The following is a 21,757-nucleotide window of genomic DNA, read 5'->3' as shown; positions in this document are numbered from 1 at the left end:
TCTGACAGTTTATACCAATCTTCTTAATCATTATGATTCCAGTGTTCCATTACAATTTTTTGTATGTTTCTTTTCCTCATTTTCATTGTTGTAGTCATTATGGGTGCTGTTTTCCTGGTTCTGTTTACTTAACCATGCATCATTTTATATCTCTTCCCTTGCTTCTTTAATAGTCAATATTCGTCTTTTCTTATGGTAATGACATTCCATTATGTCCTTCATTTTAGTCATTCTACTTTCTTTTCAGTTTTTCTTATCACAAAAACACTTGCAATGATTATTTTGATGCATATGAAATGTTTTCTTTATGTCTCTGCCCTCCATGAAGCACATCCCTAGTATGGAATTTCTGGGCCAAAGGGAATGGACATTTTAGTCTCTTCTGTAGAATAGTTCCAAGTTACTTCCTAGAATATTTGGACCGATATATAGTTATATTCATATATTTGTCTTTCCATAGCTCTTCTAACACCACTTCAGTCTTTTGCCATCTTTGCCAATATACTTTGTATAAAGACAAACCTCAAATTTGATTTGCATTTCTCTTACTAATGAACTGGTATTCAAATGGTTAATCATTTGCAATTTTTCTTTTGAGAACAATTTGTTGATATGTTTTCATGACTTCTCCATTGGGGAATGACTCTTCATCTTATTTGTATTATATGACTATAGCATGGAATTGCAAGGCCAGTCTATTGAGTTGGGATATCAGTACTTGGGTCAAGAGTTACACATGAACAACAATTTGAACTTAATTGAAAAGAACCAAGAGAGGAGGTAGGACTGTGCTGGGGAAATGCATCGTGCTTTTTAACATTCTCAAGCTATTCCATTGTACAAATAATGTGGGCTCAAATGTCCCACAAATCCTGCCAAGTAGCTGAAAACAAGTAAAAGAACATCAAAACAATAACCAGTTAATTATTATAGGGCTATATTTCAGATAAGCCATATGAGCTGCTTAGATTCACCATTCTGGGAAAACTCTTCCCATCAGTCTTTAGACATAACCTACGTCCTTGGTTGGGGATCTCTGGAGATCAAGTAGAGGTGGTTCAGTTTCTAGTCACACAGAACTAGGTTCAAACAATGCTCAATTTCCACACGCACTGCCCTCCTTTGGAGTCTGTGCAGAATCAGGCAAAAGTGACCTAAAGCTGCCCCAGGGTACTTAACATTATCACTAGAATTCCATTTACATTTGATGAGGAAGAACACATAGGGATTCCCGCTGCATTCTCAGCATTTGGGATACAGAGGAGGAGGAGAATATAGCTATGGGATGATAATGCCTCTTTCAAGTTACAGGCTCCCAAAATTGCAAAGATTTTTCCTTCTTCCTACTTCCCTGCAGAACTCACAATAATGCTTCTGCAGTTCTCTACTTCTGATCTCTTTGTCGTATAGTTATCTAGGTGTATTAAAATCCCCTTTCTAATCTATAAACTTCATGTAGACAGGAACCCAGCCTTATCTAAACTTCTCAAATCTAGAATGGTGTTCTGAACACTGTTGTCTTGAAAATTACATTAAACTCATTCATCAGAGGGTGGTTTCTAAGATTTCTTCCAACTCTAGGACTCATGTTTTAAAACCTGTAAGCTTACATTGCAGGTAACAAAGAACCAAGAGTTTAGAAGTGAGCTCTATTTTGTTTTTAAAAGTCCACTGGGGGTGGGGGGGAAGGTGGGATCTACGTAGCTCAGTGGATTGACAGCCAGGCCTAGAGATTGGAGGTCCTGAGTTCAAATGTGATCTCAGACACTTCCTAGCTGTGTGACCCTGGGCAAATCACTTAATTCCCATTGCCTAGCTCTTACCACTCTTCTGCTTTGGAACCAATAAATGGTATTGATTTTAAAGCAGAAGGTAAGTCTTTAAAAAAAGTTTACTGTCATTAATGGGGATTCAACTCTCTATTAGGGGAAACTAGCAATACCAATGCTTTTAATATAAATTCTGGAGGACAAGAAAAAGAACAGTATAAACTTGCCATGGCTAGATAAAATTGATTCTACTCATATATGTGAACAATGTTTAATATTTAGGAATTATCATAAAGCAGCTTAGTATACATGAGGTCTAGATTCTATGTTTGGAATCAGCCACTAATTGCAGCTCAAATTTCTATAGCACCTTGAGGTTTAGAAAGTGCTTCATGTCATAACTATGAAGATAGGCAGACCAGGTATAATAATCCCTATTTTACAGATAAGAAAATTGAGACTCAGAGACACCAAGAGATTTGACTAGAGTCACATGAACAGTATGAGGCAAGATGCAAAGCAATGTCCTTTGATTCTTTTACCTGTCTGTCATCTTGCCTAACTCTCTATGCAGTCTTGGTCATTACTTCCCCTCTTTAAGTCAAGGTCAGGTTAGCTTTCTATTCTACAAAGTGAGGGGGGGTTAGAGTATATGATGGTTATAATCCTTCCCTGCCAGCCTTGAGTGTAAAGCAACAAACTAAGATCTTTTTCTGTTCCAGATATTATTAGATTCTAATAGCTTGTCTCCAGGAAGCCTGTTTCCAGGGTTTTCCAAGAAAAGAGAATGAACTGATTCTGAAGGCCAATACTGGTTATTTAGGTAGAAACATCTCTAAGTGCAGAAGCTGTTGGAAATATGTCTCTTAAAGATATTCAACTCCCTTTGCTCTTTGTGCTAAGCAACCTCTTGTCTACATAATTTGGTCTCTTGAGTGGACTTACTGATCCACCAAGAGGGAGGATCCTGGGCAAATAATTGCTACCAGTTATCACACTAAGCTGTTTCTTCCATTCTAAATTAACATTAATATTCTGCTGCACTAGTCACTCTCTTGTGAGCTTGGTTACCATGAAAGGATTCTCCAGAGCCTTATCCCATGGTGTGATAAGATTGCTTCTGAACTCACAGTTTAGGACTATCTAAATCTAAGAGCAAAGGGCACCCACTGGACACCACCAAAGAACAGCCAATCCTTTGAGACCCAACCCAGGCAAACACATCTCCTGTGTGCCTTAAGTTGTAAAAAGCTATCAGCTTGAGAACATTGAATTTATATTCATATATGCTCAGTACTCATGGCTGGCTCATGTAATATTTCTCACTGCTCAAAACTTCACAGGCAAAAGTACCAGGCAATTAAGAGTTAGGCATTTTTCTAATGCTATCAGGAGTATGGAGACAGAACACGCACTGAAGCAACAATTGAATAGAAAACAGCAGCCCTGGGTCAGTTTGACCTCTGACTAATGTCTGTGTGATCCTGAAAAAGTCATTTCTCTGTGACATAAAAAATTGCAGTTGGATTGGTAATCACTGACGTTTCCCCACTGGGGAGCTCACAGAGATAAAAATCACAGGTGCAAGTCAAAAACTATATAGATTAAGTAGAATAGTAAGATAACTGAGGAGAGAGAGAGAGAGAGAGAGAGAGAGAGAGAGAGAGAGAGAGAGAGAGAGAGAGAGAGAGAGAGAGAGAGAGGATATATATTTAGTAAAACCTCAAATATGTATAGTAAAATTCACATGGCTAGCATTTTACAAAATATCAATGGAATAAGGGAAAACAGGTTTATGGTCCACCATCTGTTTTTACAAAACCTCTACCTACCAAAAACTATTTCTATTACATTTTTCACCAGTATTAATGGCAACTAGCTACTAACTATGAAGGAAAGCTTCCACCTTCATCCCATAATCCTTGCTAGTTTCTATAGTGTGAGCCTGTAGCATAACTGCTTTTTGTATAATTTCAGATTTATATATATGTGAATATATATATATATATAAATATATATATTTACTATAAAAGCTGAACTGGCATTTAATTTTCCACGTGGTGCTGAAATTTGTAGACAGTCTCAGGAGAGTGACACTTTAACCAAAAAGGTAGGAACTAGCTTAATGATATCCAGTGGTCTAGATTATTTGCCCAGCAGATGGCACTGGACAACTAAATGGTGCAATGGAGTACTAGACCTAAAGTCAAAAAGACTCATCTAAGTTCAAATCTAGCCTCACTAGCTGTGTGATCCTGGACAAATCACTTAACCTTCATCTGTAAAATGAGCTGGAAAGGGAAATGGCAAACCACTCCAGTATCTTTGCCAAGAAAATTCAAAATGGGCCCAAATTTTGCCTGGCTCCTCTCCTTTCCACACACCCTCCCCCACCCATTCCAAGAAAAAATTGGTTGTGAATATGCTTGCCATGACTCAACCATTATAAATCAATCCTGAATTATTTGCTGGGATAAGTGGCTTTGACTATTTTCAAAAGGGTCAAATTGTGAGAGATGAAAATTCCTGGGGATGTTTAATCCTTTTATAGTTATTCTTCCCCATTCCCATTTCCAACAGACTTCAATGAAACAAATGGAAGAACACATATTTCATTCTTCCATCTGGATGTTTTGGTTTAGATTATCCTTCATCTGTACCTACAGACTTTCTACCTATCTCAAACATCCCCTCCTCTAGAATTTATCTGATCAGTCTTCAAACAGCACTTCGTAACTTTTTAGTGTCTAATTCCTTTATGCAAGTTTAAGGGAAAGATTATCTTAACTTTTATATTTTCTCCCAACTAGTATCATCAGCTTCATGTTTGATGGCACACAGTAAGGGTTTAATACTGTTGATTGTACTAAGAAAACCAATGTTAACCTCAACACACTCGTTTTAAATTCTATCCCCCCCAAAATCAACTTTTCCTTGGGATGGGAGTTTTGGTTTCTAATATATTTCATAGGCTCACCCTTGGCAAAGTGCCTCCACTGCTTGCTATATGGTATTCATTGACTCACTAAGAATAGCCTAATAAAAATGAGCCCAGTAAAAAAAAGTTTTTAACCCAATTCATGACATTAGCTTAGGAATTTAAAGCAACTTCATCATCTACAAGATGTACTTTGCCTACTCACGGGCTAATTGCAAAAATCAAATGAAAATGTCAACATTTTGTTTCTAATATAAATTTTCTAAAGGAAGCCTAACAAAATTTTATGTGAAATATATATATACACACATATATATGAAGATCTATACTTAACATATTCCAATTTTCTGGCCAAATCAGTTTACAAATTTCTGTACATTTTTCATGGTACATTGAAACTGAAGGTGCCAGAAGTCATAATAGGGTGAAAGTGAAGACCCAAGGTTAATACTATACTACTAGTAGCCCCCAAAATAATCTGCCCAGTTTTAATGGGGAGAGTGGAATTGAGGGCTTATACACTAGAAATTAATCACCTTGGTCTACTTATGAGATAAACCAATTTGTCATGCAACCAGATGGCATAAGGAATTAACTTGGGAATGGCATAAAATTCTATACGCTACTCAAATTGGAAGAATTCCAATAGAGTAACTTAAAAAGATATATATGGCTAAGGTTGCTACTAAAGTATGAATTTTAAGCCCTTTTACTAGTCATAAACTCATCTAACAATACACTTAATGCCTTTAGTGCTGGATCCAATAATTTTTACATGATAAAGGACTTTTGTGGTTTATTATGAACTATGAGCCTTCTAAAAAATTTATATTTAATGGCACTCACTTAAAGCCTTACGCAGCACTGTAAACTAACATAAGGCATCTTTAAGATTCTACTCCAGATTTCCTACTAAATCATGACTGCTCTTTTCTAAATTAGAGGTTTTACCATGTTATGTTCATGGCCCAAGGCAGTAAAAATCTGTCATGATTACAAAATATGAAACATGGCCAAAAGCTGTTCAAGCAAGACTCTTTCCCATCTAGTTTGCTCATGTGGTCACAGGATTGAGGGCAGTATTTGGAGATGGGATGGGAAGATAAAATAAGTAGGACTTTAGGTACATCTTACTAAACTTGTGATTATAGGACCTTAAAAAAGGTCAAAGTATGTCAATTTGGTTCCAATTTGCCTCAAAAAAACCCTAATTTCTCCAGGCATGACAGATTACCAAGCACATGAGATTTTCATTTTTCATAGATCAATTAGGATCTTTCAAGCTTTTCTACCACAAAACAGGGTTCAGAGTTAAATATCTGACATAGGGATTGGACAATTTCATTTGTAGCACAGGAGAAAAACACTCATTGCTGAGAACATATCTGTAAAATCTACCTCAGAAAGTACTGGACTAAGCCTTGTCTCAAGGTGGTGTGGGCCAAAAGATGTGTCTACGGTATGGGATATGAAATAAAATGAATAGTGCATCAAGACGAGTACAGAATGGGAAAGATGGTAAATAGTAAAATGTCCTAATCCATAACTCAAGTCAATAAGAGTAACTAACAATTGTCACAAAGTCACCATTTCGGGCTTTACCTTTAAAAATGTGTTAAAATGCTGGGAAATTGTGTGGTATGAGAAATGATTTGCTCATTGTACTTCCACTGTTCTCTCATGGTATACTTATGACCAAGACACTTTGATGGCCTAATTGATGACTCTAGTTCTTTAGAAAATGACCAGTACCTCAGAGCATTCCTTTAAACATACAAGTGTTGGCTTAGTCTTAATTTCACTAATGACTATCGAGTACAATAAGCTTAATTGTCTCAAGTGGCCTTACAAATATAGGTCTTTAAATGATGGGCCTGTCCAACTGACCAGAAGTTTTTTACTTGGCTTATAAACTAGGGGAAAAAAATTGTTGATTCAATTCTTGAAAACCAAAATATTTTCTCCTTTCTTTGAACATAATCATATAATTTCACTAATGACTATCGAGTACAATAAGCTTGTCTCAAGTGGCCTTACAAATATAAGTCTTTAAATGATGGGCCTGTCCAACTGACCAGAAGTTTTTTACTTGGCTTATAAACTAGGGGAAAAAAATTGTTGATGATTCAATTCTTGAAAACCAAAATATTTTCTCCTTTCTTTGAACATAACCATACTTCTCTAATGCTTTAACATAAAAATTATATGTGTGAACTCTATGCCTTGTGTGTGGTAAAGCTACAAACTGCAGGAATAGGAAATAGGGTAATGCTAGAGTGCTTAGGAACCTCCTATATGAAATACATTTCATCTGAGTTTCTCTGTTCATCTTTCACTCTCTCAAATTTCAGACACCCATCCCCCCCCACCATGCCCAAGACCGAAGTATATGTCATATGCTGGTTCTTCTGATGAGACTTCAATCCACTTCAGAATTAACCATGATGTAGAAATTATGTGGGGAACTCAATCCAGTGACTTTTCCAGGAGATGTTAGTATTTCCATCTTAAGTGCTCTTTTAAAAAAATTAAGTTGGTAAGTGAAAAATTGGAGTGAGGGGAAAGCAGGAAAAAAATCTTCCTCAGACTTCTTGATGAGTGTTGCCCAAGTAGACTAGACTGGTTAGATAAATGTAGGTCATTATAGATTGTAAGTCACTTGCTTTGATATTGGAGGGTCTTTCCTTAAGAGAAAAGAGATTCATTAATAAATGGCACTGAAAAAGAGAACAAAGGTAAAATATTGATACAAGAATATCACTAACCTCAAAAGCAGCGAAGACAAGTTGTTCCAATTAAAAACCACAGTACATTTATAGCAAGTGTGCATTACTGTCAAATTTGGCTGTCCCTCTACATCCTGCTTTTCTAAAGCCTACTACATAAAAGCTGATGTACCCAAGGGGGTAAAGCAACACAATGCTTAACATTTTTATTTCCTTTTTTAAAGTGAAGAATATTCTTACTTTCTTTTGGAATCATCTGTTACATTACTTTGAAATTCAAAAATGTCCTACCAAATAAATTTTTGCATGTTTCTGCTAGGAAAATAGATAATATTTACTTAGAGGCCATTTGTTGCAAGGAGGAAAAATGAGAGGAGGGAGAAAAAACTTTACATCATTGTTTCATACCAAATAGTTTTGCTTTTTTTCGGGAACTTCACTTGAAGTATATCATAAATGCAAAATTCCTAGGGCAAAAACAAAGTAACAAAACTAGGGTGACCCAATTTCAATTATTAAAAAATGAACAGCTCTGAGAAAAAAAGTTTGATTGGGAAATCTGGTTGGAATTATTTTGGCTTGTTAAAAGGAAGGAATAAATTTATAAATAAATTTGCAAATCTAGGTTTTAAACTCTTCCTTTTATAATTTCACTCCGTAGCAATAACTAATTCAATTATTTTTTTTAAAGATCCATTCCCATTAAAGCATATGGGGAACTTACATATATTAAATAATCTTTGGGTCAATTATGTCCATGTCAACTAGAATCATATTTAATAAGATGAACACCAGTCATGAAAATGGCACTACCTTCAGCACTATCTTAAAAATCAAGTTAGCACCTTTCATGATTTGGATACTTTAATGAACTTCCAACAAATTTACAAAAAATCCATTTCTATGCCAAAAATAAATTAATAATGTGAAAGTTTCTAGAACCAAGCCAGGGTGGAGGTGAATCCAGGTCATCAGTCTCCTCAATCTAAATACTCATACTATTGAGTTCTCAGGAAAGGTAAGTTTTGTGACTTACAGAGAAGAAAAAAGCAACATTCTCCAATAACAGTCTTTACCAATATCTGTGTCAAGAAAGCAAGCCTAGAAACTATATCCCTTATTTGGGATTTGTTCCACAGGGAAGAATATTATTTAAACTACAATTAAGTAATCATATAAGATCAGGATGGCATACAATTTTTCTCTACAGCATAACATTTAAGGCTAGACAAAGAATTGGGTAGGTTGTTTAGCATTAGTGCGAGTTTTATTCAAGGGTTCAGCTTTAAGAATAAGTCTAACAAATGAAAAATTCATTAATAATCCACCCTAGAAATGGTAGAGATCATTTCTCAAATAAAAATAAAATCCGCTTCCCAAGCAATTCTGAAGAAAGCTACACTCAGTTTTACCAGAGGAAATCCTGCATCTTTGGCTAATGACAAAAAGTATTGAGAATTTTGTCCAGAACCTCTTGATGTTGACGATGAAATAACAATTTATCTTTAAAATAAGTTGTATGACACACAAATTCATTCAAATAAGTTTCTAGGAACTTCAATACAGGTCAGGTACTTTTAATTTAAAAACAGTGGTACTTTGACTGCAAGCAACATCTTATTAAATTATTATATTTGCAGATTTCTACCTGAATTATGTTCAATTCCCCCCTAATTTGGGTACAACTTACTACCATCACTTCATTAAATATCTCAGTCAGACTAATGTTATTAAAGACTTTTTAAAGTTATAAAATATTTTAAAAGGGATTTCTTTGAAAAAAAAAAAAGGATATTTAAGTGACAATTTTAAATCTTCCTTTAATATTAGTAAGCCAAAGAAAATTTTAGAGCCTGGCCCAAAATAAATTAAGTGTAGCTTTAAAAATTAAATTACCTGTTATATCATTAATATGCTATATTTCATAATTCTGCTAGCCCATTTCAGGTAATAAAAGATCAGCTTCAGATTGTTCAATCATTGGGAATATCTTAATGGCAGTAACATGAATTATGTCAGAAATCAATCTTTCTTGGAGTCACAAGACATTTAACCATTTGCTGCTATATTCTATCCAGTTTTTGGAACTTATTGCTTTAATTGGCAACTTTTGCATTTAACAAAGAAACATCTTCTCACTAAGTCACTCAAATAGGTTTTACAAAGTTTATACAGAGGATACAGTAGACTCATAGAGGCTATTAAAACTGACCCAAATTAACACCCATGTGACATGTGGTTGATGGGTGGGGCTTTTTGTTTTTGTTCCAAAACTATTTCCCTCCTTTATAGACCATTCTTTCAGATGGTATTTAAGCAGCTTAATTGCATCATCATAAAACAAATCACTTGTTCTCAACAAACCAAAACATAAAAACATACCAATATAAAGGACAAAACTTTTCACAGATAACCATAAATAAAAGTGCAATAAGTGTTCAAGTAGGGCATCATGTAGTTTAGGCAAGCTGTATGTGAACATTTGGCATAGGTCATCTTTTAAAGGCTCTCCGGGGGTCCCTCCCATTACTTATTGTGGTCACAACTGGCTGAACATTAGCTGCTGCTGGTAGCTGTGGGTTTACAGGTCCTCGTCCATTGGCTCTCCCAGTACCTGCATAGGAGTGGGCATGATTATATGAAACTGGGAATCGCCCTGATTCAGGTCCAGTTTGTACACCATTTCCTAAAACGACAGTAACAATTCATCACCAGTTCCAGAATCCTGACATTGACACCTGTATGAAGACATCCCCCTTTACCACACTTACACACACACACTCTCACACACACACATAGAGCAGGGCAAACACTTAAAAAGCCTGTTAGATGAGAAAAACACATTTTCAGTGACTGCCTCTTTTTTTTCCCCAAACTGATCATTTAAAGTAAACATATATGGATAACTTTAAAACTGTCCTTGGTGCTGTAGTCAAGAGGAAAAGAAGGAAGATTAAATATCAACATTTAGAAAAAGACAAGTATAGATGTGCCCTCCCTACACTAAAAATAAAGACAGAGAGAAAATGGAAAATGATAGAAGTCAAAATATCCCTAGTAGACACTATTATTGAATGATCAAGATAGACACAATAATTCACTTTGATTTTGCAGTTTTAAGAAAAAAATGCAAAAGTTAATAGGAAAAAAAACTTGACAATCACCCAGAAACTAGTTTTGTGATCATTAAGACAAGTAAAATTTTGCCAACCTGATTTCCAAAATAGCATGATGCAAAATTCCTCAACATACATTTCTACTGGGTTATTTTTTATGACTAAGAATATAATAGTTAATTTTGGTTTTCCCCCAATAAACTTTTAAAGGAGAATTAATACTCCATAGTTAAGGTTGAAAAAGTAAGTTATAAACATGAAATTACTAAGTATACCAGCTAAAGAACCAGTTTATGTCAAATGAAATCAACAGGATAATGAGTTTTAGAAATTCAATAACAAAAGAATCTATTTACATACTTCTGGAAATATAGCTTTTTCCTAAAAGCCAAATCCACAAATAAAGTTCTTTCTACAAAATACAAATTCTCTAACCTCACATGTAGTAGACACACAAAGACTTACCTATTGGCCCAAATGTACCTGTACCCAAATTACTTGCTGAAGAATTATTTTTTTGTTCACCATGTGCCTTAAGAAAAACGTTAAGAAAAAGATTTAAGTAAAATAGCATCAAAGAAATGAGATGACCATGAAATGTACCAAAAAGCTCACAGAAATGCATGTTTTTTAGTTTCTGTCCATTTTCATTTGCCTTATGTTAGTTTGAAGTACAGTGCTGTGTAAGGCTTTAAATGGGTGCCCAAATACTTCTAAATTATTCATACAGTTCATAAATCTACTTTAAATTAGAATTCAAAACAATTACTTAACTTCCTGAAAGCCCTTTCCCACCACCCCTGATAATGGCAAATGATACCTGTACATATACATGCATACATATATGCATGATGTTTTGGGGTATATGAAGACATTATTTAAAATGTTTTAAGATTTGAGAATTTCAAACTACCTTTATAAACACTTCAAAGGTGTAAAAAAAAAAACAACCCCAAGAGTTGTTAAAAATTAATCTATAGAACTGTAGTATATAGTAAAAAAGCAACTTGCTCATAAAACAGTTAATTACCACTTTGTTCTGCTGTCCAAGATAGTCTGGGTTAGGTTCACTGAAGTTTGGCACTTCTGAGTATACCATACAAAATCTGAAAATAAAGCAAAAAGTTAGATGGCCCCCAACGGGGAAAAAAGGGCAATTGGAAAATTTCTAAATAGGGAAATCAATTAAATAAGAGGTCTCATTCCTGGTAAGGTTGCTTCCAAAGCAACAATTAGTATCAAGTGTCAAATATAAGTCGAATTCCTACTGCACTCCTTCCCTGCTAGGCACCTAGACCACCCTTACAACAATGAAACTCAAAACACATTAAAATGTTTATTAAGCACAACCTGCAAAAATGTCATTCCTCAGTTATTTAGTATTTTGGTTATGTGTTTTTATATCTACAATGAACCATATTATTCAATATATCAAGCATCAGAGACATTAAAACATCCATCCCTGTGACACTCTGGTTCGAAAGATGATTCTACTAACCCACATGTTAGTACAGCATTCACTCAAGAATTCTTTTCAGTAGTGGATTGAGGTATCTGGATACAACCACTCTGCCCTCTCTGTCTAACCTCCCAATGACAATATTATTCATAAAGAGCTAATAAGAGTTTTAGGCTGCAAATTACATACTCATGCTCACTAGCACCTAAATAGACAGATATTATTCAACTAATCATTTTCTTAGCCTAATTTTTAAAAAAGAAAACTTATTTGCAACTGACAAAAAGCAATGCACCACATTGGAAGTCATTTCAGAATTGAATGGCTTAAACATTTAACATGAGTCTTTTATTCCAACCATTCTCAAAATAATTTAGTTATTCCTAAACAGTTGAGATGATCAGCCCCATACCTTTACTTTTGTCTTCCTGTAACAGTCAACATTAGACATATTAACAAACAAGACAGATAGAGAGAAACCACCTTTTCCCTTGGACTATAGCACACAGTGTTACCAGTTTCTCAAAAGAATTGATGTCATTCTCCTTTCATCATTATTGACAGCTTCTCTGAATAAAGCTTATTCTGCTCCCTCAGTGTAGATTTTTAATTAAAAAAAAAAAAAAAGCTTTTTGTAACATGTGACTTTTCTTTCAACAAATTAATCTCCAACAATCTGATGTATGGCCTCAAAATAAATAGTTTTGTTTTTTCTGAGCCCTAACCAAGCTGAATGGAATAATTACTTGGCTCAATGTATATACCATACTTTTATTAATGCATCCCAATGACTAGGCTAGCATGGAGGCTGGATTACCTTTACACCCCCAGAGAGGATGGTCCCTCCAGGTCAAGGTGGAGATCATTACCAAGGCAGTGTATGGAAGCTCGCATTGCGGCTGCCTGCACCGTACCTAGACTGTGGATAAATAGAGGGCTTCAATTTTTCAGTGCTGCCAGTCCTTTTAACATGAGCACACATTTACCCAAGAACAGAATAAAAATCAAATTTTAACTTACGCCTAAAACTTATGCCTAGATAACTATGGCATGCTTTGTTTTTGTTTTGTGTTTTAGAAGACAGCAGCTGATATCAGTAAATGCCCATTATGATTCTCGGAAAAACTATGTACCAAAGGCCTACAGGAATGGTCCTTCTGAGGAGAGCTTTAGGGCACTTTGTTATTGTTCTTTGCTAGGAATAACTGAGACCAACCATGTAAAAAAGCAGATAATTTAGTAGGTATACAATTAATACAAATGAAAAAATTAACATATCATCCATGTTACAGTTAAGCTGTCAAAATAGCATTAACTCTCATTTCTTTTTTTAACTAAAAAATACCTCCAGATAAGTTGCACTTCATACCTACCATTTATTTTACAAAATATAAAGTATACCCTAACTTCCATATTTTAATACTTACTCCCCAATTTTCTGAAGTTCACCTCCTCTTCCAGTGTAAAGAGTCAGACATCCTTTCCACATGGATGCATATCTGAAGAGGAAAAACAGTCAATTATGTGTGTGTCTATGAGCATTGTAAGATGTTCCTCTTGAATGGGATCTAGGAGCTTTACCCCATTATTCTAATGGTCTAGGATCTGATCTCAAAAATAAGTCTTCCCTCTAATAATGCTAATTGACAACCCATTCATTCCTTTCAACACTATAAACAACTCTTCCATTTCAGGGCTTCCAATTAATTTGTCACAGAGGATGGTTCCAAGGTCTGATAATTTGATGGAAAGAATCAACCCAACTTACTGGATGCCTCTCTTCCTTTCATTCTCTTATAAGTTTCGTAGACATTGATAGAGCATGAAGACTGTCCATGAGAGGATCATCACTTAAGAGCTGGGCAGGGTTCTAAGACCAGTCAGCTCATCTAACCATGCCATTTTACAGAAGGGTGCAGAGAATCTCAGTGACTTTTCCAAGGTCACATAGAGAAATAGCAGGGAAGGAATTTGAACTCAAGTTCTCTAATTATAAATTCATTGAACTTTGATCATTCCACTGACTTAGGCTGCCTCCATCAACCCCTAGACTCATTCAATACATATATATAGATATAGATATAGATAGATATACACATATGCATATATATGACCAGCCCATCTTTTTTTCTACTCATACATTTCTCTAATGAATAGTTTGCAAAATGAAGAGCTCTGCTTTTGCTTAACACATAAGAAACCTGGTTTTACTAAATTGTTTAATAAAGAATAAGACCAAGTTTTATTGCCAGTCTGAAAATATTACCTGGTTTACAAATGACTTGACTTTTAAAACAGTGAAAAAATTTCACAGAATCTTTGAGAAAGATATCATTTCATGTCTTTAAAAAGATCAGCAGAACTTAAAAAAATTTTAAAAATTAAAATATTTCTTTCAATATTTTTATGTCTAAAGGAAAATCTTTGGGTGATAGAACATTCCCTTCCAGCAGATACTGTTAATTTGGCCAGGCGATTTTAACATCAGCATTCTTGTGCTTAATTCTATATACTCATTTAACTCACACCAGCCACATGGCAACATTTTTTTCTCTCCACATCAGAAGTTAAAGGTCTAGTATTAGGGTTTAATCAAATTACTAAAAGATTGGCATGGTTGAGAGGAAAGTTCACTTTAATCACTAATCTGAATGAGTGGATGCCAATACAACCTGGTATGCTAAAAAGCATGACTTAAGAAAAAAATCATCTTACTTAGGTCCAAAATAAATGCTATTTAATATGAAGTTTCAAGGCTTTGTAAAGTTTCCATTAGTCCCATAACAATTAAACTATTACTCTGCATTAAAGCTAACACTCTAATACAGAAACTAATTCAATTTCACCGCAGGAAATCGGCATTCTTAATTTAAAGCCAAGAAAAGAAATTAGAATATATTAAAAATGACAGGATGGAAGTTTATAATCATATCACAAAGTAGAAAGACACGAGAAGTCATTCATTTTGGCAAATTAACATTACCATCACCTAAAATTAGTAAACATTTTAAGTAGGTTATTTAATGTGAATGGCATCCCCCCCAAAAAAGGAAGCATTTTTTTCAACAACATGCATAAGTGGTTACAGGCAGGTCCCCAAGTTAACTAGTTTCCAAAGAGACTAATAATCTGCTGCGTTATAGTTCTAGGAACCCTTTTCCTTTCTTTCTAAGTGGTAGGGGCTTTCCTCCTCTCCTCCAACCCTCTTCCTCACTCAGTATACAGCCTGAACCAGCTGCTTCCCACCTTCTCAAAGGCAGAATTAGCCAAGGCTACCATTAATGAGAAGTGAACTCACAAAGTCTGCTTTGTTCCCCTCCATCTCCTAATGCCAGCTCCCAGCCAGGGTGATGTCCATCCCCTTCTCTCACATACCTCCTCTTCCCAGGATGCTCACAGAACTGCTAAGCTAGGAGGAAGCAAATGTTGGAGCCCATCCTTTGTGTGCCAAGCACCTCCCAGATCATTTGTGTGTACTATACTACTTCCCTCAGACTTTTTCAGAAGGGAAGAGTCTGGTGATAGAGCAGCAAACTTAGAAACCCTCAGGCTATGGGCTTGCTGCAGACTACTTTCCACTGACCAGACACTGAGGTCAGAAACTTTAGTCAAAGAAATGGGGTGATAGGGCACTTCTTGGCAGGAGGTCCTAGGCCCTGGCACAATCTCCAGACTGCCACCCCAACCTCTGGAAGTCCTATACAACAGGAGACTGGATAGGAGCTTACCAATTCCTACAACCAAGTGGTATGTGTGTGCTGTGTTTTTTTTCCTTCTATTGTGTTTGTTGGGAGAGCAACAGATGGAGGGACTGGGGTCACCAGGTAGAAAGACTCTATGCATAGAAATAACATGGGATAGAATAGTCAAAATTCTAGTTCTATTCAAATAACACTATACTAAAAGAGTATTATGGATTCAAGAGGAGACCTGAGACTCTAGCCACCAAGGGTATTATTTCGACTTCCTAACCATTTATAAAATAACCTAAATAATAATAGTTAGCATGGAAGTCACTTAAAAAAAAAGCCATGAGCTTTTATATGCATTAACTCATTTGATTTTCCCAATAACCCTATAAAGTATGTGCAATTGTTTTCTCCCCTTTTCAGAGCAGAAAACAGAGGTCCAAGAGGTTAAGTAACCTGCCCACAGTCAGACCTAGCAAGTATTTAAGAATTCAAACTCACCTTCCTGACTCCAACATGTCACATGTACATGTGAAATAATAAAATCCTCATCAAACATTATCCCTTTCAACACTGGCCCCTGATAAATATACCTTTTACATGAGGTCTTGCTGTACCTCCCCAGTTGCAAATGCCTTCTTCTAATCCTCCCCAAAATTATGTATTTAGATTATTTTAGAGATATTTAGGTATGTCTGTGTTGTCTGCTTCTTTATAGCAGTCAACAATCTCCTTTTTATCATTGTATATATCACCAGGGCCAACCACAGTACTAAAGCATTTAGTACTGATTTACTGTGGTAACAGCATTTTGTAGGTATAATATAATTCAGTTATATATTTAAGAGCAAATATATTGGACATTATTAAGCTTGCACATAACATTTTCTTGCATGAGATGCTGTGAAAAAAACTACACTTGAAGAGGCAGTGTGGTGCAATAAAAGGAACACTGGCTCTGGAGTCATGCAAGAAATTCCATCTGTTTGGTCCTCAGCAACCTCATTTGTCAAATGAGAGGGATGGCCTCCGAGGTTCCTTCCAGCCCTCAATATATGATCTATGAGGTTATCTCCTATAAAGAATAGGATATAAAACATCAACCATGGCAAAACATTTTACTGCTTTTCAATCATAAAAAATAACAGAAAACAAAACTAAAGGTTAAGAGTGGAGAATTAGTGCTGCTTACACTGAAGTTCTATAGAAATCAAATCCCAGCTCTAACTCTTACTACCTATGTGAACCTGAGCAAGAACCAAACAGTGGGCTCAGTATTCTTTTGTAAAATTCAAGATACTAAAATCCTTTCTAGACTAAACCTATAATCCAGATTCTAAATTTTAAAACTGAATAAAGGCATTGAAAGGTCCTAAATTGTATATTCAATTAATGTTTCTCTGCACTGAATTTAAGTATTGGGCTATTTTAAATAAATTTGCCTAGGATGTACCTACTTTGCAGGATTTATAGGTACCAAATAGTTTAGGTGATAGTACATAATCTGAAGGGCAAACTTTAAATTTTGGAGAAATCTATAAAATGAGATTTTTTAAAAATCCTTGGACTTTATTGTATTCTGCTCTATGAGAGCATACATTAAGTTATACTAAAGAATGTATTAATTGGGGCAGTTAGAATGCTCAGTGGTCAGTGTCAGGCTTGAAGTAGGAAGATTTGGGTTCAAATTTGCCCTCAGATACTTTGAATCCTCTTCTCCACCCTTCTGACTTAAGAGTTGTTAACTAAGGCAGAAAGGGTTTAAGGGGGGGGGGGGGGAATAATTTCTGAGTTTATATTATAACATAGTTGCAAAAGTCATATTATCTAACCAAAACATCAGTTTCTTCCATATAGTACATTTATAGTACTAGGTTTTGACCTCTGATTGAATATTGTTTTTGCCAGTCTTTTGAGAACCCCCTTCTCTACCCAGATGGTTGACATTGTGGTATCTGTTAATACTAACAGTTTATGCTAAGAAATTCCAGCTCCATCCCTAGCCTGTTAATTTTCTTTTGACAGAATTCTTTAATAATAAAAAGTGCTGCCTTAGTCACACACTATGCTAATACTCAGCAGTTCTAGTTGAAGATGATGTAAAAGTTTTGGATTTGAGGGGAAGGGCAAAAAAAGCAAATTGTTGTGAATTATTGTTACAATGATTTTGAAAAGTAACTTTATATTAGAATAAAAAGTTAAAATACCAATGATGTAGGGTTTTTTGGAGGAAAAAATTCCTGTATCACAAAAAAAAAAACATACCTACTCTATTTCCCAAAAAAGCACATATCTAATGTAGCTTACTTGAAAATCATTTTTCTTGTTCCTTATCTCTCATCTCTTAAATTAGAAGTGTAAAAGGGAATGACTTTAGAGTCAGGGCACCTGGGGTGGAGCGCCTATCTCTTCTACATGACTTTAAAATATCATCTCTTACTTTCTGATTTCTCCAAAATGAGGGAGTTGATAATCTCTTACTTGCTTTGAAACCTACTGTGGGGAAAAAAAAAAGTTCTACCTTAACAAGCAAGGATCTGGTACAATAGAAAGATCTGTATGTAGTTAGTTGGAGGTACCTTGACTCAGACCCAGGCTCTGTCACTAATTAGGTAACTTAATTTTTCTGGGGCCAGATTTTTCATCTGTAAAACTGAATGAGTTAAGGTATATTTGAACTCAATAACCTCTAATGTCATCAAGCTGGGTGGCATAGAAGATAGTTTTGGAATCAGAAGACCAGATGCAACCTTACTATGTAACCCTGGGTTACTGATTAAAACTCTCTGCCTCAGTTTCTTGATCTATAAAATGGGGATAAATAATAGCACTTTCCTCCAAGAATTGTTTTAAAGAATCAAATGAGAATATCTGTATAGCATTTTGCAAACCTTAAAGCACTACATAAATGCTAGCTATTATTCTTTAAATAATTATTAAGGTTCCTTCTAATTCTACATCTATAATTCCAAATAAAAGCCATCAAAAATTACTACTCAAAGAATCTTTCCTTAAAAGTCAAGATTTCAAATACCTGAGAAGTAAAATTTGGAAGAAAAGTAACAATTAGCTAAGTACTTTAAATCCTAAATAAAAGCACAGATATGCTAACATTCTAAATGTCATTTAAGCTTCACCATCCTCCCTAAAATAAGAATTCTCTCAATGAATTCATCTAGGAAGAGATAAAGATTTACATGAAGATCACTTATATGTCTCATTGTCACTTAATTCACTGTCAATGAGTCACTCAGCCAGGAATAATTCCTGTCTCCAACTTCCTGCTTTGAAGACATAAGCTTTTGGCTTGCTTCCTGGAGATGTTAGAAAAATATTAAGATAATGCCTGTTAAGTGTTGTGAGTTCCTTAGCATCAAGGTAACATATGACTGACTACATTAAACTATTATGGCTACTATCAATCCCCACCCTACTTCCTCATTACTTGTAGTTATGACTCACAAAAATATTACAACAGTCTCATGGTAAAGACTTCCAAATCTTACTTCCTAATTTACTGGAAATTCTATCAACAAAACTTCCATCATACCCACCCCAAACAAGACGATCAATTTGCTCCTGTGGATGCTAGAACTAAATCTTTGTGCTTTATAATTCCTTTGTACTAAATTTATCTTATTTTGTATTCTAAATAGTGTTTAACATTAAAAAAATATGCTATTTTACTATTTTTTCCCCAATTTATCTCATCAGAATGATTACAAGGCCCTTCTACAATGTAGATTTGGGCAAAACAAAAAAGCCCAATTAATGGAAGACAAGCCATAATTTCTGGCTGGCTAAAATACAAATGTCACATTTGCTAAGTATGATGAAAACAGCCTACTTTTGACATACTAAAAGAAACTAAGTTCCTCAACTCAGATTTGCCATCTTCCAGGTACCAGGTAAATAAATATATACTCCCAGAAAAATTTGGGCAGGTTCTGAATCTTATTCATTTACAGGAGAAGGTAGAGAAGACAGGGTGCTAATCTATTCAATAAGCGCAATGTAACCCTCCCTTCCCCCAGAATTACAACTTAAAAATCCTGGATCGCTGTTTTATTAGTCAGAATCAACTTCCAACTGAGACCTTTAGTGGTAAAGGTGTATTTTTCTTCCCGACCTTAATGGGGTTGGGAGTGGTTCACAAAACTTTAACGTGGATGTATGTACTCGGAGTGGTTCACATTCCTCTCTGCACACCTACCCTCGGGTTAATCGAATAATATCCCCGGGCTGGATAAGACCTCCGATTTCATCCCACACCGAAATAGTGATGCTTCCCGTCTTATCAGCTACTTTGCACGATCTGACTTCGTGGCCGTCTTTGGTTTTGGTCACTCGTCCTGGTAGAATTCAAAACATTCAAAGAGAGGTAGAGAGGGAAAAAAAAAAGGCTCAGGTCATTTTAGTTTTAGGAAGAAGAGGCTTTAGGCGAGGTCTCCTCTCCATGCCCTTGGGAGAGGGGAAGGTTTTTTCTTTTTTTCTTCCCCCAAAGGAGATGTCAACCCTTCCCTCCCCACGAGGGTTTTCACAAAGTGGGAGAGAAAAGAAGGAAAAGCTAACGAGTGACACGGGAGCAGGTCTACATTTGGGACTCGGAGAAGCGGCCACGTGCGTAAGAAGGACCAGCGTGGGGGTGGGGGTGGACACGCGTGAAGCACCTCCCCGTGGGAAGGGAGGAGAGGGATTGGGGAAGGGGGGGCTGCAGCAGCTTGGAGGGGGGAGGAGAGGATGTCGCTCCTGCGGCGGGGACCCAACTTACCTATCTCCAGGACAATAAAGACGACATTTAAGTTTTTCAGCCCAGGCTTAATATCTTTTATAAAGAAGTGCGGGTCGTTCGCCCCATTCATATTGAGACCTGCTGCAGGTGCGGCGGCGACGGCGGCTGTGGCTGCTACGACTGTGACCCGAACAGAGGACAAAGCATCCCACCCTGGGGGTACGGGGGATGGGATGAGTAAGGCGAGGGGCACCCGAGGCTCGACCTAGGGAGGCGGCTGGGAAGCTTACAAGAAAGCACTGAGGGGCAAAGCGAGGGCGGACGGTCAACGTATAATCAACACCCCCGGGCTTCCCCTTTAGGAGAAAAAAAAAAATAGGTGGGGACCTAGCCGCGGAAAGAAAATGGAAGGAGCTACGAAGAGGGGGCGGGAGCACCCTAGACCACTCGGGCCGACACACCCGCAGCCACCCACTTAATGAAAGGGAGCGCTCGCTGCAAACGCCCTGCTTTGTAAAAAAGAAAGCCGGGAAGACCCAGCTGCGCGCTTCGAGCCGGCCTCCAGCCTCTGGCGCGCTCGCTCGCTCACACACGCGTACACACACACAGACACACGCGCACACACGCGCCGAGCCGCCGGGTCCGCGGACGTGCCAAGTGACCCGAAAGAGAAACAGAGAGACTGGGGGTGGGGGACGAATGGAGGGGAGAGTGGGAAGGAGGCAGGCAGAGGGAGAGAGAGTTTGCACTAAGCTCCAGCCCCCGGCAGCGACTGACCAATTCTGCCACCGCGCCGCCAGCCCAAGCAGCCAGACTCGCCCCGCCCCGCCCCTTGTGACGCCACAGGCGTATCGTCAGCACGTCCGCACGGCGGGGGAGGGTAAAAGGAAGGAGGTGGGCTCGGTAGCCTCGCCCTCTTGCCTAAATTCTGAAGGTGACACTTAGCCAGCCCCGCACCATCTTTTGTCCCTTTTCCCTCTTACCCTTCGTCCTTTTTTTTCTACTTCCTCCCTCCTTTTCTCTTTCCACTTCCTTTCTCCCCTCCCCCTCCTACTCTCTTCTTCTTTCCTCTCCCACCTCCTCCTTTTTCCCATTTCCCTTCCCTCTCTTCCTCCCCCTTCCTTCTTCTTGATACACACCTCTACCCACTTATCCACCTTCCAACCCTTAACCCTGGAGGAGGACACGTGGGAGATTTGGCCCCAGGTACGGTTGTTGAAGGAATTTGACAAGAGTTCACTTTGGGACCGGCCCGGGTGATTGATAGGGCATCTTCGATAAAACGGGTAACCAAACTCTAGAGATTAGGAGCTGGAAAGGACCCTGAG

General features: G+C 37.0%; 1 protein-coding gene across 3 annotated transcripts; it reads right to left on the bottom strand.

The window, feature by feature from the left end:
• Positions 1-923: 923 nt before the first annotated feature.
• NABP1 (nucleic acid binding protein 1) lies at positions 924-21,400 on the bottom strand. Of its 3 annotated transcripts, none has more exons than XR_467769.3 (7): positions 20,469-20,602; positions 19,911-20,049; positions 13,436-13,507; positions 11,580-11,655; positions 11,015-11,081; positions 9,816-10,119; positions 924-7,391 (listed from the first exon to the last, which is right to left on the bottom strand). XR_467769.3 is itself a non-coding variant. In XM_001369618.4 (7 exons), exons 2-7 carry the CDS (start codon positions 20,557-20,559, stop codon positions 9,926-9,928), a joined length of 639 nt encoding a protein of 212 aa, XP_001369655.1. In that variant the 5' UTR covers positions 20,560-20,642; positions 21,207-21,400; the 3' UTR covers positions 8,280-9,925. The 3 variants fall into 3 exon arrangements, 2 of the variants coding, with proteins under 2 accessions (XP_001369655.1, XP_007494599.1); XM_001369618.4 differs by lacking the exon at positions 924-7,391 and adding an exon at positions 21,207-21,400 and having other exon boundaries at positions 8,280-10,119; positions 20,469-20,642; XM_007494537.3 differs by lacking the exon at positions 924-7,391 and having other exon boundaries at positions 8,280-10,047.
• Positions 21,401-21,757: the final 357 nt, after the last annotated feature.

The sequence above is a fragment of the Monodelphis domestica genome, chromosome 4 (genome assembly GCF_027887165.1).
Source record: "Monodelphis domestica isolate mMonDom1 chromosome 4, mMonDom1.pri, whole genome shotgun sequence".
Lineage (NCBI taxonomy): Eukaryota > Metazoa > Chordata > Mammalia > Didelphimorphia > Didelphidae > Monodelphis > Monodelphis domestica.
This window is presented reverse-complemented; position numbering and strand designations above follow the sequence as displayed.

Coding starts and splice junctions, on each gene's coding strand:
- NABP1 (XM_001369618.4), bottom strand. CDS start 20,559: ATGAATGGGGCGAACGACCCGCACTTCTTTATAAAAGATATTAAGCCT. Junction 13,508..19,910: donor ATTATTCGATTAACCCGAGG/GTAGGTGTGCAG, acceptor TTTCCTCTTCAG/ATATGCATCCATGTGGAAAG. Junction 10,120..11,014: donor AGGTACATTTGGGCCAATAG/GTAAGTCTTTGT, acceptor CTGTCGTTTTAG/GAAATGGTGTACAAACTGGA.